At 50.5% G+C, this 17,570-nt stretch overlaps 1 protein-coding gene across 4 annotated transcripts in view; it reads right to left on the minus strand.

Annotated features, from left to right (window-relative positions):
* Positions 1 to 822: 822 nt before the first annotated feature.
* Positions 823 to 17,570, minus strand: part of LOC116949421 (uncharacterized) — a 44,832-nt gene continuing 28,084 nt past the window's right edge. For 2 of the 4 annotated variants that reach the window (XM_076072000.1, XM_076072001.1), the window contains exon 5: positions 9,267 to 13,403. In XM_076072000.1, coding sequence (XP_075928115.1) covers positions 13,030 to 13,403 — 374 coding nt within the window. In that variant the 3' untranslated portion in view covers positions 9,267 to 13,029. Of the gene's footprint in view, positions 2,964 to 9,266; positions 13,404 to 13,994; positions 17,361 to 17,570 lie in introns of those variants that run through there. The other 2 variants (XM_032966749.2, XM_076072002.1) reach the window with 2 other exon arrangements.

Below are 17,570 nucleotides of genomic sequence, written 5' to 3' on the forward strand. Positions count from 1 at the left end.
ATGGAACACAACTGTTATTGCTTAATTTTCAGAAAGCTGCCACCCCCTACAACACAAAGCCATGCTTATTTATTTATTTGGCACCAGCATTCAAAGGCATCTCTTGGTTTATAAGGATAAGGGTAATTTATCGGACATTAATATATTTACATTTGAGGTTACCGCAACCTTGATCAAAATTAATATCTCAACGGCGTAATCGAGTGTCACTGCGCGTGAGCACCTTCATCACCGGTTGCTGCTTCCACGCGGACTCAGGAGACCGCAGAGGCAAACACCAAACCAGGGGTGGGATTGTGGGATTAACGCGTTGGCTGCCTCCACCAGTACAATGATTCGTAATACATTTTTTGTCGTACGTATGCATGTTGAACTTCTTTCCCACCGTATGTCGCCAACTGTGATGTACGGTGTGAAAAAGCAGTTTTGTGTTTAGTGAGTGCACCCTCCTCCACGGGACGCAGCCAATTAGTAAAGTTGTCACGTGATGTGTTGGTGGAGCGTGAGCCACACACATTGAGCGATTTGTGTACGGACGTTTCGCTGGTAGTTGCAGCCGCCATCATCAGGCAGTTACCAGAATTGCAAAATTGTCGTCCAGTGTTGTGAATCGTCCGTGTTGGGAGGAGGAGGGGTGTACGACACACATTTTACTGACGAAACCCGATCCAAAACACCAATAACTCAGCATGGCAGGCGCCACCGGTGAGTACAGGTATGCACAGATATTTATGTATGTAAAAACACATCTCCGTGTGCAGACGACTGCCATTCAGGAACACTAACTCTAATAATTATTAATATAGCCTCTAAACTTGCTGCTGTAATATAATTTGGAACGAGTCCTAAAAAATAAGTGCATTTATATATTTATTTAAAAGAAGCATCTTTGGTGGAACACACGTGTAAGGCGGCAGTACAGAAAGCAGGTCACCCTATCAGTGTAGACTCAGGATTTGCCGCGGGTGCGCTGGCTCCTTCCCACACGGCCAACCAAACGGAGAGCCGACAGGCGTGGCAAAGTGTGGCCTGCCTTGAGAAATAGTCCTGAGACTCTGCCCCACAAGCACTGCTTGTTTGGATCAAAACTCAACGTGTTTAATTAAACCGAAACATTTTCAACACGTCGCCTTTCGTGGCCAATTATTCACGATGAACTCTGGCCATCGCCAGCGAAACGTCGTACTCGTTTGTAGATGTTGTGGGTTTGTTAAGGCACAACCGTGTGGGGTGCTGAAGTAGTAACCAATTGGCACGTTTTGTTCACGTGACAAACCTTACGGATAGGCCGTGCCGGGTGGCGTTGGGTGTACGACGCAGTTACATTTACGCGATCTAACCCAAACAACGTCACCATGAATAAACAGTACCTGGAGAACACCCTCGTCTCAGCAGCACTGCTCAGAACCAGTCCAGGATGACAATCAGCCTACTTGCTCTACTACCACCTGCTGGTCATCTCATAGCCATACATGGGAGAGAAGTCCTGCAGAATTGGCCATAAATATGCCCCGGGCAGGACCCTCCTGAAATTGAGTCTTAAGACTCAGCAAGGCCTTCCTATGTAAAAACGCCTTTTTAATGTAGAAATCGCGAGTGCAAAGTACAAACTAAAATGTAATCCTTAAAATTATAAAACGTTAAATGGGCTCTCAGTATGGCCAAAGAAACACAATGCACGCACGTGGACGCGGCTCGGAGATCAGAAGGCCGGGCAAGCGACCTACTTGCTGCACTGCCTCGAGCACGCACGACCTCGTCACCCTGCAGACGGACGCCTCACAGAGTCTCCATCTCTACACGGTCTACCAAGCCTGCGTCCACGCTAGCGGCACTGCGAGCGCGCGTGGCAAGTCAGCCCCCCGAGCGAGCGAGCGAGCAGAGTCAAAAACGAAAGCAGAACATCGACGTTAAACACCTGGACAGGCGCAGCGACGTCCCAGGGACGGGCCCTCGACAGACACGGGGGTTCTTCCAGTCATCGTCGCATCAGTCCCCGAGTGTCTGGTGCGAGGAAGGGCGAGCGGGCGGTGGAGGCGACGCCACCGGCACGGCTCTCCCGCCGTGTTCGTGAGCCGTGCCGCGTGCCGTTCGTCGTCGTGTCCGACGTTTCGCGACCGAAGCAGCGGCCAAGGCCGCGGAGGAAAACTTCGGGCCTGTCGAGCGCAACGACGACGAAGTGGGCAGTGCAACCTTTGGGACTGTCCACGGATCGGAGAGGAATTGAGGCTGTGGCCTCAATAGAGCCCTCGTTGAGATTGTGGTGTCAAGAGCTCTAAATTGAGATTGTCTCAATACAGCACATAGAGAATCCTGCCTTGATGGAGCTCTCATTGAGATCGTGGTTTCAATAGAGCTCATTGGCACTACTGCACCAATAGAGCTGTCGTTGAGATCACGAGCCCCGATAGCAGCTCTTCGTGAGATGATTTTAAAGGGAGACACAACGCAAGACAACAAATCTCCTCTGGCATACTCGTTTGTTTCGTTTTGCGACTGGATCTGAATTTTAAGGGTGCCCATGTGGGCGATCCAGCGATGGAGCGATGATGCAGTGAAGATGGTGCGGTGCAGCGATGATGGAGCGGCGATGGAGCGATGACAGAGGGTTGCAGTGATGATGCAGCGATGATGGACCGATGACGGTGCGGTGCAGCGATGGAGCCATGACGGAGCTAGCGTTCCGTTCGTTCCATCGTGGCGGGTGGGGCCTGCGGCTCAGCCGGCGCAGAACCCGCAGCAGACCTCCAGGCACTCGTCGTTCTCGCAGCAGGCGGCCGCCAGCTCGCAGTCGCAGCAGCAGCACGCTTGGCCGTCCTCGCCGGCGCAGCAGGCGTCCGCGCCGCACGCCTGCGCGCAGCAGCAGCAGCAGCACTCTTCGCACTCGCCGCAGCTGAGCAGCGCGTTGCACATGCTGAGGAACTCGCAGAAGAGGCACGCGAGCACGCAGCTGATGCAGCAGCCTGCGGGGCGTGACGGGGGGGGGGAGAGGGCAGAGTGAGATGACAAGGGAGTGAGAGACTGGAGATGGAGTGAGATGGAGAGAGTGGGACAATGGGAGTGAGAGACTGGAGATGGAGTGAGACGGAGAGAGTGGGCCAATGAGAGAGAGACTGGAGATGGAGTGAGACGGAGAGAGTGGGACAATGAGAGAGAGAGACTGGAGATGGAGTAAGATGGACAGAGTGGGACAATGGGAGAGAGAGATTGGAGATGGAGTGAGATGGAGAGAGTGGGACAATGAGTGAGAGACTGGAGATGGAGTGAGATGGAGAGAGTGGGACAATGAGAGAGATTGGAGATGGAGTGAGACGGAGAGAGTGGGACAATGGGAGTGAGAGACTGGAGATGGAGTGAGATGGAGAGAGTGGGACAATGGGAGTGAGAGACTGGAGATGGAGTGAGACGGAGAGAGTGGGACAATGAGAGAGAGACTGGAGATGGAGTGAGACGGAGAGAGTGGGACAATGAGAGAGAGAGAGACTGGAGATGGAGTAAGATGGACAGAGTGGGACAATGGGAGAGAGAGATTGGAGATGGAGTGAGATGGAGAGAGTGGGACAATGAGTGAGAGACTGGAGATGGAGTGAGACGGAGAGAGTGGGACAATGGGAGAGAGACTGGAGATGGAGTGAGACGGAGAGAGTGGGACAATGAGAGAGAGAGAGAGACTGGAGATGGAGTAAGATGGACAGAGTGGGACAATGGGAGAGAGAGATTGGAGATGGAGTGAGACGGAGAGAGTGGGACAATGAGAGAGACTGGAGATGGAGTGAGACGGAGAGAGTGGGACAATGAGAGAGACTGGAGATGGAGTGAGATGGAGAGAGTGGGACAATGAGAGAGATTGGAGATGGAGTGAGATGGAGAGAGTGGGACAATGGGAGTGAGATTGGAGATGGAGTGAGATGGAGAGAGTGGGACAATGGGAGAGAGATTGGAGATGGAGTTAGACGGAGAGAGTGGGACAATGAGAGAGAGGGAGACTGGAGATGGAGTGAGATGGAGAGAGTGGGACAATGAGAGAGAGATTGGAGATGGAGTGAGATGGAGAGAGTGGGACAATGAGAGAGAGGGAGACTGGAGATGGAGTGAGATGGAGAGAGTGGGACAATGAGAGAGAGACTGGAGATGGAGTGAGATGGAGAGAGTGGGACAATGAGAGAGAGATTGGAGATGGAGTGAGACGGAGAGAGTGGGACAATGAGAGAGAGAGATTGGAGATGGAGTGAGACGGAGAGAGTGGGACAATGGGAGAGAGAGATTGGAGATGGAGTGAGATGGAGAGAGTGGGACAATGAGTGAGAGACTGGAGATGGAGTGAGATGGAGAGAGTGGGACAATGGGAGAGAGAGATTGGAGATGGAGTGAGATGGAGAGAGTGGGACAATGAGTGAGAGACTGGAGATGGAGTGAGATGGAGAGAGTGGGACAATGAGAGAGATTGGAGATGGAGTGAGACGGAGAGAGTGGGACAATGGGAGTGAGAGACTGGAGATGGAGTGAGATGGAGAGAGTGGGACAATGGGAGTGAGAGACTGGAGATGGAGTGAGACGGAGAGAGTGGGACAATGAGAGAGAGACTGGAGATGGAGTGAGACGGAGAGAGTGGGACAATGAGAGAGAGAGAGACTGGAGATGGAGTAAGATGGACAGAGTGGGACAATGGGAGAGAGAGATTGGAGATGGAGTGAGATGGAGAGAGTGGGACAATGAGTGAGAGACTGGAGATGGAGTGAGACGGAGAGAGTGGGACAATGGGAGAGAGACTGGAGATGGAGTGAGACGGAGAGAGTGGGACAATGAGAGAGAGAGAGAGACTGGAGATGGAGTAAGATGGACAGAGTGGGACAATGGGAGAGAGAGATTGGAGATGGAGTGAGACGGAGAGAGTGGGACAATGAGAGAGACTGAAGATGGAGTGAGACGGAGAGAGTGGGACAATGAGAGAGACTGGAGATGGAGTGAGATGGAGAGAGTGGGACAATGAGAGAGATTGGAGATGGAGTGAGATGGAGAGAGTGGGACAATGGGAGTGAGATTGGAGATGGAGTGAGATGGAGAGAGTGGGACAATGGGAGAGAGATTGGAGATGGAGTTAGACGGAGAGAGTGGGACAATGAGAGAGAGGGAGACTGGAGATGGAGTGAGATGGAGAGAGTGGGACAATGAGAGAGAGATTGGAGATGGAGTGAGATGGAGAGAGTGGGACAATGAGAGAGAGGGAGACTGGAGATGGAGTGAGATGGAGAGAGTGGGACAATGAGAGAGAGACTGGAGATGGAGTGAGATGGAGAGAGTGGGACAATGAGAGAGAGAGATTGGAGATGGAGTGAGACGGAGAGAGTGGGACAATGAGAGAGAGAGATTGGAGATGGAGTGAGACGGAGAGAGTGGGACAATGGGAGAGAGAGATTGGAGATGGAGTGAGATGGAGAGAGTGGGACAATGAGTGAGAGACTGGAGATGGAGTGAGATGGAGAGAGTGGGACAATGGGAGAGAGAGATTGGAGATGGAGTGAGATGGAGAGAGTGGGACAATGAGTGAGAGACTGGAGATGGAGTGAGATGGAGAGAGTGGGACAATGAGAGAGATTGGAGATGGAGTGAGACGGAGAGAGTGGGACAATGGGAGTGAGAGACTGGAGATGGAGTGAGATGGAGAGAGTGGGACAATGGGAGTGAGAGACTGGAGATGGAGTGAGACGGAGAGAGTGGGACAATGAGAGAGAGACTGGAGATGGAGTGAGACGGAGAGAGTGGGACAATGAGAGAGAGAGAGACTGGAGATGGAGTAAGATGGACAGAGTGGGACAATGGGAGAGAGAGATTGGAGATGGAGTGAGATGGAGAGAGTGGGACAATGAGTGAGAGACTGGAGATGGAGTGAGACGGAGAGAGTGGGACAATGGGAGAGAGACTGGAGATGGAGTGAGACGGAGAGAGTGGGACAATGAGAGAGAGAGAGAGACTGGAGATGGAGTAAGATGGACAGAGTGGGACAATGGGAGAGAGAGATTGGAGATGGAGTGAGACGGAGAGAGTGGGACAATGAGAGAGACTGGAGATGGAGTGAGACGGAGAGAGTGGGACAATGAGAGAGACTGGAGATGGAGTGAGATGGAGAGAGTGGGACAATGAGAGAGATTGGAGATGGAGTGAGATGGAGAGAGTGGGACAATGGGAGTGAGATTGGAGATGGAGTGAGATGGAGAGAGTGGGACAATGGGAGAGAGATTGGAGATGGAGTTAGACGGAGAGAGTGGGACAATGAGAGAGAGGGAGACTGGAGATGGAGTGAGATGGAGAGAGTGGGACAATGAGAGAGAGATTGGAGATGGAGTGAGATGGAGAGAGTGGGACAATGAGAGAGAGGGAGACTGGAGATGGAGTGAGATGGAGAGAGTGGGACAATGAGAGAGAGACTGGAGATGGAGTGAGATGGAGAGAGTGGGACAATGAGAGAGAGAGATTGGAGATGGAGTGAGACGGAGAGAGTGGGACAATGAGAGAGAGAGATTGGAGATGGAGTGAGACGGAGAGAGTGGGACAATGGGAGAGAGAGATTGGAGATGGAGTGAGATGGAGAGAGTGGGACAATGAGTGAGAGACTGGAGATGGAGTGAGATGGAGAGAGTGGGACAATGGGAGAGAGAGATTGGAGATGGAGTGAGATGGAGAGAGTGGGACAATGAGTGAGAGACTGGAGATGGAGTGAGATGGAGAGAGTGGGACAATGAGAGAGATTGGAGATGGAGTGAGATGGAGAGAGTGGGACAATGGGAGAGAGATTGGAGATGGAGTGAGATGGAGAGAGTGGGACAATGAGAGAGACTGGAGATGGAGTGAGATGGAGAGAGTGGGACAATGAGAGAGAGACTGGAGATGGAGTAAGATGGAGAGAGTGGGACAATGAGTGAGAGACTGGAGATGGAGTGAGACAGAGAGAGTGGGACAATGAGAGACTGGAGATGGAGTGAGATGGAGAGAGTGGGACAATGAGAGAGAGACTGGAGATGGAGTGAGATGGAGAGAGTGGGACAATGAGAGAGAGAGATTGGAGATGGAGTGAGACGGAGAGAGTGGGACAATGGGAGAGAGAGATTGGAGATGGAGTGAGATGGAGAGAGTGGGACAATGAGAGAGAGAGATTGGAGATGGAGTGAGACGGAGAGAGTGGGACAATGGGAGAGAGAGATTGGAGATGGAGTGAGATGGAGAGAGTGGGACAATGAGTGAGAGACTGGAGATGGAGTGAGATGGAGAGAGTGGGACAATGGGAGAGAGAGATTGGAGATGGAGTGAGATGGAGAGAGTGGGACAATGAGTGAGAGACTGGAGATGGAGTGAGACAGAGAGAGTGGGACAATGAGAGAGATTGGAGATGGAGTGAGATGGAGAGAGTGGGACAATGGGAGAGAGATTGGAGATGGAGTGAGATGGAGAGAGTGGGACAATGAGAGAGACTGGAGATGGAGTGAGATGGAGAGAGTGGGACAATGGGAGAGAGATTGGAGATGGAGTGAGATGGAGAGAGTGGGACAATGAGAGAGACTGGAGATGGAGTGAGATGGAGAGAGTGGGACAATGAGAGAGATTGGAGATGGAGTGAGATGGAGAGAGTGGGACAATGAGTGAGAGACTGGAGATGGAGTGAGACGGAGAAAGTGGGACAATGAGAGAGACTGGAGATGGAGTGAGACAGAGAGAGTGGGACAATGAGAGAGATTGGAGATGGAGTGAGATGGAGAGAGTGGGACAATGAGAGAGACTGGAGATGGAGTGAGATGGAGAGAGTGGGACAATGAGAGAGAGTTTGGAGATCGAGTGAGATGGAGAGAGTGGGACAATGAGAGAGAGAGATGGGTTGAGACAGACAAAAACACGACCAGTGAGTGAGACAAAGGGTGAGATAGACAGAAATGTCAGTTAGACACAGGGACGGAGGTATACAGAAGCCCAAAGATGTACCCATAGACACGTCGGTGAATGATGATGAGTGGACATGATGGTGATGGTGGTTGGCATCGATGTTCGTGCCGAAGATGATGGTAGAGGTGACAGTGAATGTGATGCCGATTGGAAGCGATGGTAATGGTGGTTGGAGGTGATGATGATGGCAGTGGACGTGATTGTAATGGTGGTGATAGAAGTGTACGTATGATGTATCTTGACTCCTTCTTCCACACCATACATAGCCAACCCTGCGAATAGGAGGTTGGAAGTGATCGTGGCGATGGCTAATGTGGTGGTGATGGTCGTGGTGATATTGGTGCAGGTTGCTGTGGAGATTTGGATCGTGATGGAGGACTTGGTGGTGGCAGCGTTACAGGTGGTGGTGCAGCTCATGGTTGACTTGACGCGCCGTCTGGGTGGATCTCAGCGTGAGTGTTCGGAGTGCGCTGTGTGATGATGCAAAGCCCACGTTGTCTCTGCTTGCAGCGGCCAAATGGCTAGAACGGATCGGTGGAAAATACAGCCATGATCGAGCAGCATCATCATCTCGACAAGTGAAAGTCAAAATGTCTGTGGGATTGTGGATTTCTAGTACGGGTTTGTGGTCTCATGGTCCGGGTTTTTTGGGTTGCCAATTCAGGTTTGGGGTTCATAGTCCGAGGAACATGATTCTCAGTCCGGTTTCTGAATGGAAGAGGTGTTCATGGTGCAGGGTGCTGGATCGACGTTGTGTTCAAGTGGAGTGCACGATGGACACCGACTGATACGAGGAATTTATTGCGGTTTGAACAATTTGGCCGAATACGTATTTCATAATCCGTTCTATATTTTGAACTTCGCATATTTTTAACGATCGCGCACATCAATTTTTAATCACGTAACGATCATGTTTGCCCGCGAAGCGCTCCGTGACGCCGTTATTGTGAAGGGCGCCACGTGAAGTCACGTTGGCTAGCGCTCATCACCCGTTGGGCCTAGGCCACCAGCGGTGTGTGGCCTAGTCTCTCTCCAGCAGCACGGCGAGTCCGGTGCCTTCGCACAAGTCGGTGGCGAACTCGTCAACCCTGTGGACGACGACGACTCGTTGGGTTGACCCGTGACCACCGCCTGTGGTGGAGTCACCCCCCAACCCCCCCAACCACACCCCAACCCCCCCCCCAACCACCCCCCCCAACCACCCCCCCAACCACCCCCAACCACCCCCCCCAACCACCCCTCCCCCAACCCCCCCCCAACCACCCCTCCCCCAACCACGAAGCAGGCGTATGTATGAATGTGACACTGCTCACGAACTCAAGCGACTCGACACGGAAGTGTAAACACATTTTACTCGTTCTGTTCAACTTTCAGGGCGGTTTGCGATTGAAAACATTGCGCTCAGTTCACGTTGTCACCGTGCGTGCACATGCCGGGCGGGCGTCTCTACACACACGCAGCCACGGTGGCTAGGAGATGTTACCTACCTCGCCTGGTACACAGGAGGTCGTGAGTTCGACCCTGACGCCTGCTGCTGTATATTTGGAGTTTGCGAGGTCTCTCTCCCCGTGGTCGTGTGGATTTTTTCTCCGAGTCCTCCGTTTTTTTCCCTCCACATTTAGAGACGGACGCGCCTTTAAATTATTTGGCTGCTATAAATGCCCACGTGATAAGCCACTTCGTTGAGTTATCATTTGTGGCCAGGTCGCTTCTGAAAAAGAGCCACATTGGTCGGTGGGCCTTACCTGCTAAAATACAGTTTAGTTTAGGACACACACACAGCGTAACGACGCTAGCCCAACACTTAACAAAGCGACATCCTCACGGAGAGTTTTCATTGTTTATACCGACGGATTTAAAAACACGCACACACTCGCTCGCTCCGTCCCTTGGAGACCGTCTCAAAGCCGGGAATCGCTCACGTGAAGAATTACAGCGAACAGTCCCCGTGGACGGCAGCATCAGATGAAGAAACACACTCAACACTCTCTCTGCGTTTGTGTTGCGTGTGTTGTGTTTGTTGTGTACGTGTTGTTTGTGTGTGTTGCGTGTGTTGTGTTTGTGTGTTGCGTTTGTGTGTGTTGCGTTTGTGTGTTGTGTGTGTTGCGTTTGTGTGTTGCGTTTGTGTTGCGTGTGTTGTTTGTGTGTTGTGTCTGTGTGTTGTGTTTGTGTGTGTTGCGTTTGTGTTGCGTGTGTTGTGTGTGTTGTGTTTGTGTGTTGCGTTTGTGTTGCGTGTGTTGTGTGTGTTGTGTTTGTGTGTTGCGTTTGTGTTGTGTGTGTTGTGTTTGTGTGTTGTGTTTGTGTGTGTTGCGTTTGTGTTGTCTGTGTGTTGTGTTTGTGTGTGTTGCGTTTGTGTTGTGTATGTTTGTGTGTTGCGTTTGTGTTGTGTGTGTTCTGTTTGTGTTGTGTTTGTGTGTGTTGTGTGTGTTGTGTTTGTGTGTGTGTTGTGTTTGTGTGTTGTGTTTGTGTGTGTTGTGTGTGTTGTGTGTGTTGTGTGTGTTGTGTTTGTGTGGTGTGTGTGTTGTGTTTGTGTGTGTTGTGGTTGTGTTGTGTTTGTGTGTGTTGTGTTTGTGTTGTGTTTGTGTGTGTTGTGTGTTGTGTGTGTTGTGTTTGTGTGTGTTGTGTTTGTGTTGTGTGTGTTGTGTTTGTGTTGTGTGTGTTGTGTTTGTGTGTGTTGTGTTTGTGTTGTGTTTGTGTTGTGTGTGTTGTGTTGTGTTTGTGTGTTGTGTGTGTTGTGTTTGTGTTGTGTGTGTGTTGTGTGTGTTGTGTTTGTGTGTGTGTTGTGTGTGTTGTGTGTGTGTTGTGTCTGTGTGTGTTGTGTTTGTTGTGTTTGTGTTGTGTGTGTGTTGTGTGTGTTGTGTTTGTGTTGTGTGTGTTGTTTGTGTGTGTTGTTTGTGTGTGTTGTGTGTGTGTTGTGTTTGCGTGTGTTGTGTGTGTGTTGTGTGTGTTGTGTGTGTTGTGTTTGTGTGTGTGTTGTTTGTGTGTTGTGTGTGTTGTGTGTTGTGTTTGTGTGTGTTGTGTGTGTTGTGTTTGTGTTGTGTGTGTGTTGTGTTTGTGTTGTGTGTGTTGTGTGTGTGTTGTGTGTGTGTTGTGTGTGTGTTGTGTTTGTGTGTTGTGTTTGTGTGTGTTGTGTTTGTGTGTGTTGTGTTTGTGTGTGTGTTGTTTGTGTGTTGTGTTTGTGTGTGTTGTGTGTGTTGTGTTTGTGTGTGTGTTGTTTGTGTGTTGTGTGTGTTGTGTTTGTGTGCGTTGTGTGTGTTGTTTGTGTTTGTGTTGTGCGCTTGTGGAGAGAGCCGGCGTAGTGGCCAGCGTGCTGCGCTACGACACCGGCGACCCGAGTTCGAATCCCGCTCACGGACGGCCAACATCGGTGACGATTATCTGAACCGGTCCTGGGCCTTGCCCTAGGTCTACTCAGCCTCAAATGAGTACCTGGTGCGCTGTGTAGTAAACATCGCCACTAGGGGAGACAAAGGCTGTTGGGCGTGGCGCTGGCCACCCACCCCCTCGTGTGCCGTGCCGACCTTCATAGGCGCTGCTCGCTAACAGCACTTGCCTCTACAGTCTGTTAAGGCAACACGGGGGATCTCTGACTGGTGCCAGGCACACCACCACCTCGCGTGCTGTGCTGACATTAATAGGCACTGGCTAACTCACACACACTCACATACACACACTCACATACACTCACATACACTCACTCACACACACTCACATACACACACTCACACACACTCACACACACACTCACATACACTCACATACACACACTCACATACACACACTCACATACACTCACATACACACACACGCGCACGCCCCGACAGCATCCTTTCTATAATTGCACGCCACGTGGGTGTTTGGGCGAGCGCGCGTGCCAATGTTTCCTTTGTAAGTCAACGCACGGCAAACGGTGAAAGCACGAAAGCGATCGGAAGTGAGGCCGCGAATCGCGAGTCGGTACAGGCGCCCGTGCAGGAGGACTCGTTATTAAAAGTTGTAAATCTCATTACGAGCGAAGGCATGAATCATTCCGGGCGTTCAAAGCGGCCGCAGATCTCAGTTGGGAGGCATCGCGTAACTTGAAACGCGCGAGTCAGCGAGAGGACTCAACGGCGCGGTGGTTTGGGCAAATTCTGCAAAAGTCCTGCCGATGCGGCAGCGAGGAAGCCAAGAGGGCATTTCAAATGCAACCTAACAGCTCACCCCCACGGCGGCTGGCTCGGTAACAAAGGCACGCAAACGCTAACAGGAGAAAGCGGTTTTAACAGAGCGAGCAATATCACGGCGTAGCCTTCCGCGGTTGTGCTGTAACGCCTCTCTCCCAACGCGCGCTCGGGTCGGACCGCGTGACGTTCGGCACGGTGTCCGACGTTTCGCTCCACCCGCTGGGGAGCCTCCTCAGGAATTGTTTAATCATTATTTCATCGAGCCGAACGCCAAGCGGTACGACTCCAGGGACACATCGGAGAGAGGATGAGTAAGCGGGCTGTGTGCAGGACGGGTTGGATGCCCAGCGTACGGCCGGAGGTGCTCGCCTCGGGGTCATCTTGCCAGCGTCAATTTCGATTTGTGATACAGATTCCCACCGTATGGATGTTACATACACGGTGATTGCAGGTTTTTGTCAAATATGGCACTGAATGTTTCTTTTTTGCCTTATACCATGTATTATGCATTCAAACAATCGCCGCCAAATCACCCGGACATTTGGTATCCACGCAGGGGCTATCACGAAGGCGCAATGTTTCACAGACACAATGTGCAGCAGTTCCACTGTAGGGGGTGATGTTGCTATTTGGTTTTACCCGATTAAGTACTTTGCGAATAATTTGTAAAACTTAGCAAATTTGTACCGTGACCCCGGCACACACGGCCCGTTAGAATAATGCCACGGGGCGGGGGGGCTGGGACAACGTTCTCCTAAGTGAACATTAACCCCCCCCCCCCCTTGCATACTCACGGTGAACACATCCGGCAGTATTAACTGGGGCGGCCGACGGGGTTCGAACCACGAACCTGCACGACGAGTGGTGAATGCCCCACCGCCCGCCCGCCCGCCCGGTGGTGGCCCCACGTCGCAATGCGAGCGCACAGCGGCTAATTGTGGTGACACATTTCGGAGAGCTCGAAGCAGATCTCCAGGCAGTCCGCCACCTCCCCGCACGACTCCCCGCACGACTCGCAGGAAGCGTCCTCCGGGTGTCCGCAGCACGAGCCGGCGGCCCCGGCGGCGCCGCCCGAGAGGAGCGGCCCCTCCAGCACGAGGGCGGCCGCCGCGGCCCCTCCGGCGCCGCTGCCGGCGGCTCCGGCGCCGCCGCCGACGCCGCCGCAGCAGCAGCAGAGGCAGCGACAGAGGAGGCAGAGGTGGTCGAGGCCGGAGAGGCAGAGCGAGAGGGCGGTGGTCACGCACGCCAACGCGTTCGTTGAGCAGTGGCAGAAGAGGCAAGCCAGCAGCACGGACACGCAGCATTCTGGGGGGAGCGTGCCCTCCTCCGCCGCCGCCGCCACGCAGCAGCAGCAGTGGAGAGTGGAGAGTTGTTAGTGGGGAAACGAGCAGAGGAAGAAGTGTTAGTAGTTCAGGCTGCCATCGCAATAGTACCACGAAACCCAGCTTATTCGACTGTCTTGAACCAATGCTGCTGATGTTACGCGTTAATCAGAATGGCGTGTCGCTGAAGTTTTTTTAAACGTTTTTTTACGTGGATGGACAGATATGGAAAGGAGGCGTCTTGGCTTGTGCCGTGACTTAGACCCTCCACAGCATAGATTATTATTTGGGTTTATTCGTAAGCCCCGTGACGTAAGGATCAATCGTTGTGAGTGATGTGTCCAGTAACACCTGATGAGGTGGAAGGTTAAAAGTGGTCATCTTATGGATGATAAATCTCCAATGCACCCAGAATGCACCTGATCCCTAGTCTCATCACTTCTCAGAAGTTTATCTGGGGTTCAGCTTGGTTAGTGTTTGGATGGGCGACCTCTGTGCAAAACAGGCGTTAAGGACAACAGACACTTGTCAGACATCACAGGGCGGTGTAGCAAAATCATTTGTCGTGCTGTACTTCTATGCTCCTACTTTTATACTACAGTACCTGCCTTCGTCGACCCACAGTGACTAGTGTGGTTAAGTTCGGTCAAATAACCCCCAAGACCCACGCGGCATGAGGAGCCCCTCATTCAGCAGTGGTTCGACACAAAAAGGGCTGTACACGTACTCGTACAGGAACGGGGAAATCCCACCACCCCAAGCTCATTTTGAGCACGAAAACACTCTGACCGGAGTCAAGTATTACAGAGACAGCGGCTCAAGATTATTGCTAACAAAGAAATACTGAACAAATGACAAACGTACGCATTCATACAAGTGTATTTGTATATTTTTCGTTTCACCTTATGGGCCATCTGGAGACCGGGCGTCATCAGTAGAGTGGGGCTTGTGAGACAAATGCCGTTGGATTTTTAGGCGTCATTGGTAAGAGCACTCCGCCTAAACCGTGGGACCCCCGTGCCGACGCAGTAAAGCAATACGGGCGGGTGGCGACACGCCAACAGTGCGGGGAGCTGATCAAGGAGGCGACTAACAAGGCCCTCGTAGTTTGAGAGGACGCAGTTCAGACCCGGCGTGACACACCGGCACGACTTCACGAGCCTGCGAGGACAACGGGGGGGGGGGGGGGGGAAACTTCGAGCGCTAAAATCGGCCGCGAGTTTCTGCGGCTCCAGTCCAGGTTTCCTGAAGCCATTTTGGCACTGACAGGGTGTCAAATATATTTCATTTTGTGCAATTTTAAGAGCACGAGAGATCAATGTGGGGAAAATACAGAGACTGTATCTGTAAGTGGAGCAAGTTCTGGTAATGTGCTTAGATGTCATAGCTTATTTTATATATGTATATATTCTTCTGTAGCAATACTAATGCGATGGTAATTTCAAGCAGGTGTCATTATATTACAAACTCCATTTTGCGAGGTGAAATGTCAGTTTTCTTTATATCTACTAGGAAAGCTTTGAATATCCTAAGATCAACTTGACTCAATACATTCGAGAATACAATACTCTACAGGCCAATTTAATACGTATAATGTTTTATAAAGACAGGAAATGTATCCGTATTAGGAGTCTTGACTACTAAAAATGTCATCGTGTTTGTTTCTGAAATTATCTGAATACGATTTCCTTGTTATCTGAAAACGAGAGAATATTTAACCTGCGGAAGAACGGTCAGCCGCTCCGTCGTTGCTAACGTAAGATACTGCGATCTAACTTGTAAAAAAATATATTCAATTAATATGTTGGGTATAATATTTTATTAAGAATACATTTAAAGGCTGACATGAGCATTAAACATTCATTTCGGTGGCACTACGCGCTTGTCATTTGTAAAAAGGAAAGTACTTTAAAATGAAATGAAACTACATTTTCTTTTTAGACGTCCACCTTCACGATAAGTACTTAGCGCCGTTGCTCTTACAATCAACGTATCAAGTGATACGTTGATCTTACAATCAACGTATCAAGTGATACGTTGCTCTTACAATCGACGTATCAAGTGATACGTTGCTCTTACAATCGACGTATCAAGTGATACGTTGCTCTTACAATCGACGTATCAAGTGATACGTTGCGCTTACAATCGACGTATCAAGTGATACGTTGCTCTTACAATCGACGTATCAAGTGATACGTTGCTCTTACAATCGACGTATCAAGTGATACGTTGTCTTACAATCGACGTATCAAGTGATACGTTGCTCTTACAATCGACGTATCAAGTGATACGTTGCTCTTACAATCGACGTATCAAGTGATACGTTGCTCTTACAATCAACGTATCAAGTGATACGTTGCTCTTACAATCAACGTATCAAGTGATACGTTGCTCTTACAATCAACGTATCAAGTGATACGTTGCTCTTACAATCAACGCATCAAGTGATACGTTGCTCTTACAATCAACGTATCAAGTGATACGTTGCTCTTACAATCAACGCATCAAGTGATACGTTGCTCTTACAATCAACGTATCAAGTGATACGTTGCTCTTACAATCAACGCATCAAGTGATACGTTGATTTGGCAGCGGTTCCTTTCTCGGTGTGATCAAGCCGGGCTATCGTTAAATTAAACTGCCAGATTTCAGGGCATTCAGACAACAGAGAAGTGTTTGCGCCACAATTGTGGCAATCTTTGGCCGAGGAAGATTCCGTGAACCGCATCGCGGTCCTTACATACGACACCAAAAGTCTCAACAATGGCAAGAAAATACTGTACACAATGTACAGTACTTGATTGTGTGTGTACTTACGATGATACAAATCCTTGTATTTCAGATCTAAGGTCATGCGGCCTTGATTACAATTAATATTCTAATTGTATTCGTGTGCGACCGTGAGTGTGTGCGTGTTATTGTTTCAGTTGTTCAAGTAGAGGACAAAAGCCACAACCAGTTATAGAGTCATGCACGAATACAGATCTGGTATCTGTAGCAAGAAGCCTGCCTGCTCTAAGACGGGGAAAAATGTAACGACATTACAATGGGCAGGAAAAAAGTTTAGAGAATAGAAATTGCACATCGAAGCAATATATCTCTGTATTCTTCTGATTGGCTTAACATGTTCATGGTTGACACTGGGACACGACAATTATGATGCCTTGCCTGGGAATTGCTCTCGCACCTGATCATAGCAAGAGAGCCAAACTCCGACTGCGTTCAAGCGCGCGGGCAGTTTCTGCACCGGAGGGAAAGGCGCCCACGATCGGTTCGCTTGATGGCCGTGAGCCAGTGGCGGGAATTCGACATTTCTACGGCTGGGGACTCTCTCACAATCAGAAAACCGTGGATGATTTCTTACAAATCAGCACATTATATTGACCCCATAGAGATTATTTGTTGCTGTCTCATAATTAATCTGTGTGATTAACATTGCTCTGATTTTACTACCTTTTAAATGCACATTTTAATTATATTTACAATGAGTCCTGAAGACGTGTTGGCTATCTTATTTAAAATAAAACGTTCACATACAATAGAGTGTGACTTGCGTTAGGGACTCACCCCAATAATTGTGCACAAGCTACAAATAGGACTTGTTATAATTCATTATTATATTCTCAAATTGTTTTTTAAAGCACGCTCCAGCGCCCCATTGTCAACCACTGTCCAGCCCCAAGTCACCATTCTGACTTTCCCCTCCGCTCCGCAGGAAAGGATAACACAGGCGGAGGTGATGCCCTTTTGTACCTCACTCACTCGCACGGCAGTGTGAATAACAATGGTGGCTATGCAACTGCAGCGTGCCATCCGCTCCCCGCCCGCGCTTGTCCAACCCCAGCCACAGCCACAACCGTGACACTTCCTGTGACACTTCCTGTGACACTTCCTGTGACACTTCCTGTGACATTTCCGGAGGCACCGCACCACTTGATCCCTGCACGTGACATCACAACCGTGTGGGTGGAGAAGCCTCGATCTCCGGTGCCGAGGCACGGTCAGGCCGAAGGTTTGCCGCGCGCAATCAAGGCAGCCCAAACGCGCCGCTTTTCGGCGCTTAAGGGGCACCCCTGATTGGCACGGCTGGCTACGTACGGTGCGAATTTAGACACATTTTAACACATACGTACAATTTCAGATGTTGAGC

The sequence above is a fragment of the Petromyzon marinus genome, chromosome 36 (assembly GCF_048934315.1).
Source record: "Petromyzon marinus isolate PM22_M1 ecotype Great Lakes invasive population chromosome 36, UKy_Petmar_22M1.pri1.0, whole genome shotgun sequence".
Classification (NCBI taxonomy): Eukaryota; Metazoa; Chordata; class Hyperoartia; order Petromyzontiformes; family Petromyzontidae; genus Petromyzon; species Petromyzon marinus.